At 40.3% G+C, this 9064-nt stretch overlaps 1 protein-coding gene across 1 annotated transcript in view; it reads right to left on the reverse strand.

The window, feature by feature from the left end:
• The window catches only part of LOC109964119 (carbonic anhydrase 14-like), a 19718-nt gene extending 11410 nt beyond the window's left edge, over positions 1-8308 (reverse strand). Inside the window, 6 exon segments of the mRNA XM_020607190.1 lie at positions 864-930; positions 3277-3372; positions 5625-5681; positions 5684-5772; positions 6022-6226; positions 8276-8308. Coding sequence (XP_020462846.1) covers positions 864-930; positions 3277-3372; positions 5625-5681; positions 5684-5772; positions 6022-6226; positions 8276-8308 — 547 coding nt within the window.
• Positions 8309-9064: the final 756 nt, after the last annotated feature.

The raw sequence follows: 9064 nt of genomic DNA on the forward strand, positions 1-9064 counted from the left end.
TCCCTCCCTGCCTGGCCTTGTTCCGGTTTGTGCACAGTTTGGCTGTCTGGGAGCCATCCTTGCGGGGGGGGTCTGTCATGATCCTGCCCCGCTGGCTTCCGATGCTCCCTGCTTTTACTCTGGAAGCGCTTCCTGTCACCAGCTCATCCACAACCCCGGTAACTTCAGCTCATTATGCACATTGGTTTCACCTGCCACTAATCACCCACACTGGTTCACCACAGCATATAGCAGCTCCTCACACTGTGCCAGATTGTTCAATGCCCTGTCTAGACTCTCCAGCGTTTTTCCCCTGACTGCCTTCCTGGTACCGGACCCCTGCCTGCTCTATACCGACCTGTGATCCAGCCTGCCCCCTCCTGTCTGACTGCCAACCTGAGATCGACACCCTGCCTGTGGAACCAACCTGTGCTTCTGCCTTGCCTTCCCTGCTGCCCTGCCGGAGACTTCGATCTTGGACTGTATTACGTACCACTCTTCTGCCTGATCCCCCTAGACTGTGTGTTTCTCTGCTAGAATCACAAAAGGATATTAAAGTCTGTACTACTGCCTCAGCCGACTGGCTTTTTAATTGGGTTCACTCTATCTTCACAGGAGCGTCACTCACCTCCCTGACAGAAACCAGAAAATAACTGACAACCATGACATTTTTTTCTCTCTAGCATTTGTTCCATCACCTTAAATGCCCAAAGCAGCGAGTTTCTTTTTAAGTTATTCGGTTTGAAATTGAAATGGAAACTGCAAATTACTAAGCAGTGAGCAAAAAAGACTTAGACCATTCACTAACGTTTTAAGACTTTATTTAATTTAAAAGAAAACAAAGTCAAACAAAAGATGTTTTTAAAAATTCCTGGCAAACTTACCAGCATGTCTGATGCGGCTCAGGTAGTTGAGGATGTTGTTAAATGCTGGGTTTGTCTCTTTACCTGTCTGAGAAGCCATAACATCAGCCTTCAGTGTTTTTTCATCCATCAAAATACTCCAGTTAATGTGGGAAATAATCACTCTTCTTATTCTTTCCTAATTACCTCCACCAAGGTTATGTTTTTGGTTCTGTGTGTGTGTGTGTGTGTGTGTGTGTGTTGGTTGGCACGATTACGGACAAACAGCTGGATGGATCATCAGCACACAGTGGTGGAGACCAACCCCAGAAGTGGTTAAATTTTGGCTGAATAAGGTCAAGGTCACAAAAAATAAAAATAATAAAAGTCCCACCTTTAACATGAGGCAAAATGTAAAAAAATCATGTCTCTGTCAAAAGTTATCAAAATCATTTTAGTTTGAAATTTTACACATACAGTGCCTTGCGAAAGTATTCGGCCCCCTTGAACTTTGCAACCTTTTGCCACATTTCAGGCTTCAAACATAAAGATATAAAACTGTAATTTTTTGTGAAGAATCAACAACAAGTGGGACACAATCATGAAGTGGAACGAAATTTATTGGATATTTCAAACTTTTTTAACAAATAAAAAACTGAAAAATTGGGCGTGCAAAATTATTCAGCCCCCTTAAGTTAATACTTGGTAGCGCCACCTTTTGCTGCGATTACAGCTGTAAGTCACTTGGGGTATGTCTCTATCAGTTTTGCACATCGAGAGACTGAAATTTTTGCCCATGCCTCCTTGCAAAACAGCTCGAGCTCAGTGAGGTTGGATGGAGAGCATTTGTGAACAGCAGTTTTCAGTTCTTTCCACAGATTCTCGAGTGGATTCAGGTCTGGACTTTGACTTGGCCATTCTAACACCTGGATATGTTTATTTGTGAACCATTCCATTGTAGATTTTGCTTTATGTTTTGGATCATTGTCTTGTTGGAAGACAAATCTCCATCCCAGTCTCAGGTCTTTTGCAGACTCCATCAGGTTTCCTTCCAAAATGGTCCTGTATTTGGCTCCATCCATCTTCCCATCAATTTTAACCATCTTCCCTGTCCCTGCTGAAGAAAAGCAGGCCCAAACCATGATGCTGCCACCACCATGTTTGACAATGGGGATGGTGTGTTCAGGGTGATGAGCTGTGTTGCTTTTACGCCAAACATAACGTTTTGCATTGTTGCCAAAAAGTTCGATTTTGGTTTCATCTGACCAGAGCACCTTCTTCCACATGTTTGGTGCGTCTCCCAGGTGGCTTGTGGCAAACTTTAAACGACACTTTTTATGGATATCTTTAAGAAATGGCTTTCTTCTTGCCACTCTTCCATAAAGGCCAGATTTGTGCAGTATACGACTGATTGTTGTCCTATGGACAGAGTCTCCCACCTCAGCTGTAGATCTCTGCAGTTCATCCAGAGTGATCATGGGCCTCTTGGCTGCATCTCTGATCAGTCTTCTCCTTGTATGAGCTGAAAGTTTAGAGGGACGGCCAGGTCTTGGTAGATTTGCAGTGGTCTGATACTCCTTCCATTTCAATATTATCACTTGCACAGTGCTCCTTGGGATGTTTAAAGCTTGGGAAATCTTTTTGTATCCAAATCCGGCTTTAAACTTCTCCACAACAGTATCTCGGACCTGCCTGGTGTGTTCCTTGTTCTTCATGATGCTCTCTGCGCTTTAAACGGACCTCTGAGACTATCACAGTGCAGGTGCATTTATACGGAGACTTGATTACACACAGGTGGATTCTATTTATCATCATTAGTCATTTAGGTCAACATTGGATCATTCAGAGATCCTCACTGAACTTCTGGAGAGAGTTTGCTGCACTGAAAGTAAAGGGGCTGAATAATTTTGCACGCCCAATTATTCAGTTTTTTATTTGTTAAAAAAGTTTGAAATATCCAATAAATTTCGTTCCACTTCATGATTGTGTCCCACTTGTTGTTGATTCTTCACAAAAAATTACAGTTTTATATCTTTATGTTTGAAGCCTGAAATGTGGCAAAAGGTCGCAAAGTTCAAGGGGGCCAAATACTTTCGCAAGGCACTGTATTTAGTGTGGCAATGTCTATCACTGGAACAAATTTTATCTCGACCTGATCCGGATTCTGGTTCTGGCAGCCATTTAAAGTTAACATTGAAACTCCCTTTAAACAAGTATTTTCTCCCATAGCCTGTAATGAAGATTCCTGAAATATTCAGGTAAGACACACAGTAGAACTGCCTATTATAACCTAAAATCTGAATCACATCCAGATTAAGGATTTTAGGACACATTTTGTGTTGGTCTAGATCTCATTTTTCACAAGGGACCCATTTGTGTGAGCGAATATTGTGCCTTGGTGGAGATACATGTGTTCTCTTGAGTGCGCGTGTTTTTATTAGTATTCTTTTATTACCACAATGAGAATTCCTAAAACAGCCAGGCCATCTTTCTGTGTCATCGCGGTGGACATATTGGGGTAGAGCTCCGAGTTGTAGTGCACCACGTGTAGCTGGAGAGAGGAATAGTGTGGGTTAGTCAGACAAAGAGAAAGGACATGTGTCTGCCTCTCCTTCTGATAAGGGTTAAGACGGAGAAAGAGGGGGAAAGACAGAGATCAAAGGCTGAGTGGTAACTTGGCACAAGAATAAAGAGCGACGAGGAAAGACTGCTGTAAATGTGGAACTAATTATGTAAGTCTGTGTGCAGGTTCCTTTTTTCACTAATATGTGTCCCCTCCTTCATTGGGTTAGTTTTTTCTTCTTATTCCACCCTCTCTGTATGATTTGAGTCTCTTTAATCTGCTTAAATTCCTTCATGCCTCATACACTCCATCAACTCACTCCTGTAGAAACCAGCGTGTTGGCCAGTGGCGGATGGACAGGAGGTGCTGAGATGGCTTCCCTTCCCTCAGTACTTCATTCTTCATTCTCCTCTGTTTCTCCATCTTATCTCCTCCCTCCAAATCTAATAAATTGCGTACTAGTTTTATTTTTTTTGTTTCTGCTGCTCTTCTGCCACTGCACCCCTACCTCTGTGTGCCCTAAAGGCCAGTTCTTTATCCCTTTATCCCAGGGATCAAAGCTGACTCATGTGTGTGTGTGAGAGAGAGACAGAGAGTGTGAGGGGGAAACATGCCAGTCACAGAAGAGAAAAAAAAGTATTGCAAAAGAGAAAGAAAGAAGGAAAGGGATTCAAACTGTAGCTCCAAGGTAAAGACAAAAGCCAACTATTATCATCGATATTATGTGGCTATCTCTGTGTGTGCAGCATCTGCTTGTGCCTACTGAACACATAAACCTTAAAAATCATGGGTCATTAGGGCTACAGTTAGTGATTATTTTCCATTTTATTTACCAGTATCTGCTTTTGTTTTGTTTTTGTTTTTCAAGTCATTCAGTCTATGAAGCTGGAAACCAAGATTGTTTGGCACTTTGAATGATTTTCTTTTTAGCAAACGTTTCTCAAATGGGAGTAAATTGTGCATTTGTTGAGGACGACTTTCAGTTGCGGATTAATACAGATTTGATGTGCTAGTGTGTATTTGCTGTATTTATTCACATTTTATCTCTTGTTATGTTTGCAACTTATGTATCTACACAGTTTTGCTTAGTTTACTTGGGTGAATGTTAGTTTTCATGACAATACAGAGAAGCTTACGTGCAAGGATTTACAAACCTCCTAGGAGTTATTTTTTCTCCACTTCGTGTGAATGTGTAGGTGTGCCTACTGCAGAAATGTATTCCTGCACTGCTAAAATTTGAAAAGTAATCAATTCATAATCAGCTGTTAATTTTTTTGTTATTATAAAATTCAAGTATATCTCTCATCTGCAAAATTTAGAAGCTGTGAAACTTGATCCAGTGAGAATCAATGCTGGATGTGAACTGGAATTTTGTCTTTCACCAGTTTTATATTGTGTTATCATGTTTTATTCATAACCTCAACTTTATATTTTCTGCTGTGATGTCAAATGTTTCTTCTGTAATTGTTCTTATGCTTTACTTTACCATATTTATCCTTGTGAAGCTGATGAAGGTCAAGATCCATAAAGGGTAAAAGACAGATTCAGAGGAAAACTGCTCACACTGTTGACCTTCTAGTGCCAAGTCTTTTTCACTTTTCTGTTTCTGTAGCTGTTTCCGCTGATTGTGCACAAATGTCTGTATAACAGGAAGCAAACCACAGAACCAGCCACTGGCAGTTGCCCCTGGCTTTTCCCCTGTGTTTGCGAGTGACATATTACTCTGTATAAAGGGTCAAACTGATCCCTGGGGTTTAGACTTCTGACTTCTCATCTGAAATACTGATTGCACCTTATGCCTTTGTGTGTTAATAAAATATAAAAACACATATGTGTTTATGCATCTGTGCTGAATGGATAAAGTCAAATTTCCACCACATCTACAAAATATCATTCTTTATATCTGTCACACTTCATCTTATTCCTCTCACCTGCACAAAGGTCCCTTTTATTAACTTATAGTGTTAACATCTTTTATTCCTCTTCCTAACAATTGTCAGCGAACATTTCTGGGGATCCAGGCTGCCTTTTTGGATTTGGGCTTTGTTTGCATGTTTGTTTTCTGCCTTGGACATTCTGCTAAATCTCTTTTAATCCAGTTTAAATAATGTCAGAATTGTCACAATTATTAGAGCAGTTGATCCTTTGTATACATTTTTTTCACTTTCATAGAGATTAGTGGTGTGTTTTCCTCTCATCTGTGAATTTTACAGTTTGTAGTGAGCTGTGTTTAAACATACCTCTGCATCTGCACTCAGTCCATTAATGGTGTGTTCGCTGCCCCCCCGGGGCCCGGCCCGCCACTGCCCCAGTGGAGGTGCAGTTGTACGGCTGTAAAGAGCCAGGGCAGCCCCCCTAGTCCCATCCACTCTGGCATCTCAATCACAACTAATGGAGAAAAGAGTGAAACAAAGCAGATGACTTTTCTTTCTAACCTTTAGGCATGTAGTGAGAAGCTAAATGTTTGAAAAATTCCTAAAAATTGTAACTAATCTTCTGAACCTATTCATAGGCAGTAAGTAGTTTGTTGCCAGGTTATGCTTGTGAATGGTGCAGTATAAACAGTTCCACTGTAAAACTGCTCAGACACCAAGAAGAGAGTCATATTAAGAGCTGGAAATTTGCCGCCATAGTTACCTGTGTGTCCGTTATTGTACAGAGTGAAAGGTTTGTTGCCGTGCTGACTGTAGCCCAGTGGGGTCAGAGGGATCAAACTAGAGTCATATTTAGTCTGGGTGGTTACCACGTCAACGGGGGACTGAGATGTACCACCACAGTCTGGGAAATGCTTGGACCACTCCGATTGGCCCACCAAGCCTTTGACAGAGAGAGGACAGAAAGACTGATGTCAGCCAGTCATACAGCTCACTGCCTCCCAGCCACCCGGTAAAAGGCCCCAACTGTCACTCTCTAATTATGTAAAACGATTATTCTCCAATGTTCCTTTTATGTTCACAGCATTATAGTGATGAATTTTGCCATATTAAAAATATAACAAAAACAAACAAAAAAGCATGGTAAATGTAATTATCCATGGTAACAGGTTTTGCTATTTAACAAAGGTCATAACACAGTTAAATTGGGCATTTTATTTATAGTTGAGTCACAATGGATAAAAAACTAAATCGTTATTACTGAACTAGCAACCTGAAGACTTGTTTTTTAAAATGTTATTCACAAGATTTTTCACTCCAGTTCCAAGTAATTAATATCAGCTGCATCTTTGCTTCCTTGAACAATTTAGGTGTTACTTTTTCAGTGTGATTATACTGATGATTACTGATCTCAATACATTTCACCAACAGCTTAAATCTCCTCTTGCACAAAATGTCCTGAATCAGACCAGAAACTAAATGCGTAAAATCCAGATCAGCTGACGTGTGCTCACACAGACATGAGTAGTTACCAATAACATGCTGACAAAAGCAGCTAATCAATGCACTTCTGTGTATAACTGTAAAGTATTTCAGCTGATAACAACCACAAATATAATTAATATCAAATATCACTCGAGTCATGCAGTATATTAGCAGCCCTGCTTGTACAGTATGTCCTGATACCTTTACTATCATTGCCCTGAAATACATTTAAATGATGTTTAGCAATGTCAACAAAATGTGATCACAGTTTGCATAGTTAGTGAAAAATTAATACAGGTCACAAAATAATACATTTAATTTTAATTCAAAAAATGTTTTGATCTTGCATTATTTAATATGTGCCATTTTTTTCTAAACCTGACAATGGGATGAAGTAAACTTAATGTTAGATTGTTTTCTAGTGTCCCTGTCTTCATGCTGCTTTTTTAACCAATTGATATATCTAGTTTAGAGTCAGTTTCTGCAGCTACTTTACATAACAAACAGAAATGGTGGCTACATTTAAACTAACGTGTTGGTGGTCATAACAGGGGGTTAACTTTCAATTGCATTTTATCTGGTTTTAAAACATCTAAAAAACCAGCTGAAAATCAAACAGGAAATATTTTAAAGTGTCAGCTTTGATTCCTAAATGATGAATTCAGCATAAATAAAACCTAATTAAACTAAATATAAGCATTCATTAATATTTATTACATACTGGCTAAATGGTTACTGTAAGCATGTACTGTTAAAGCAGGTCTTCTGCTAGTGTATATATGCTTACTCTATTCCTATATGTTCAATATGCTCTGTATTTCCCATTTTTAGTTTTCACATCATTCGTTCTCATACACCAAAAGACACATTAAAAAATGAAGAGGAATCAAATTCAAAGCTGAATAAAGACAAAGTGAGTGAGAGAGGATAAAGTGATTGAGGCTTGGGTACAAAATAGAAAAAGAGATTGGTCTGCCAAATTGCATAATAAAAGAAAGTGTTTGAAAAAGAAAGAGAGTGACATGTGAGTCAAAGGATCTGAATTTCAATTGCAAGCACAGGAATGCTCTAGAAAACAGATACACACCAAAAAATGTGTCAGTGCAAAAAAAGTATGCAGTTATATATTTGCAGTTGCAGGTTTTGTAGATGTTAAAGTTTGTTAATAGCATGTCTGTATGTTTAGTTTAAAAAGAATAAGAGGATGATGAAAACGGGTAGCACAGAATGAACCCCACAATAAGAATTGTACTGTGTTTGTAAGCCATGGTCCTTTTACGCCCATTAAAACCAACAGCTTCATTTACATAGAATAAGCACAGCAGGCCCGGTTTGCACATCAATCATACCTTTCTCTCCTATATACAATACGAGTATGGGGCTCTACATTGGTGATGTAGAAACATGTACTCTCTCACTGCTCTGCCTGTGCCTGCGGCCCCCACCTCGCACCTCTAATTTGTTCTCCACCCCCTTACCCCTCACTGCAGCTCAGCCCTGCACCATGACTCAACTTCAAAAGTATGACCCACGGCCCTGCCACTGGTCGCCATGGAGGGCTCCATGGCGACCGAAAATTTGGACCCTCTGCGCCTGCCTTCGCTCTTCTAGCATGCTCTCCCTGTCCTGAATACACCCAGGAACAAAGACACATGTGCAGATTCACTCGCTGAGAGCATGACAAGGACAACGTTGGGACATAACTATAACTCTCTTCTCTCGTGGAAAGAAACATATCCCCCGACATGCATGTTCTACACTGTACACACGCCTCCTTATGTTTTAGAAAAACGCCTAGACACCAGTTTGCTCCAGGCACAGCCCCTACAGTTTGCTGTGCATGCTGCATGTACTGTGTTGCTCTTCTGAATACATGCAGAGTGTGGTAGTTTGTGTTCCCCATTCATTCCCACAGTGTCACTGTCCACAGTAAAGGCAGCCAGTGTGTGTCCACAGCACAATAAACACATAGGTTATTGTGCGCTGCAACAATACAGTACACAATTTGGTATGCTTTTGCTTCATTCCGTCCCATCTCCCTCTCTCTAGCCAGCACCCTCATGCTTGTGCACATGCCTCCCTCTGCCAGCCTCTCACTCAGCCTTTCTTCCTCTCTCTCCCTCCACCCCTTCATTTGATTTGATTTGATTTGATTTATTCTTTCAAGCATGTAAAGACAGTTGATATGTCAACACATAATTTTACACATAATCCAATATCAATTTGCTTATACCTAATACATGCTTGAATGGAGTAGGAAGAAGTCAGACTTATCCAGTCCTACCCCATGACATCATCTTACCATCATTGGTTTGCAAGCA

The sequence above is a fragment of the Monopterus albus genome, unplaced genomic scaffold (genome assembly GCF_001952655.1).
Source record: "Monopterus albus unplaced genomic scaffold, M_albus_1.0 scaffold84.1, whole genome shotgun sequence".
Lineage (NCBI taxonomy): Eukaryota > Metazoa > Chordata > Actinopteri > Synbranchiformes > Synbranchidae > Monopterus > Monopterus albus.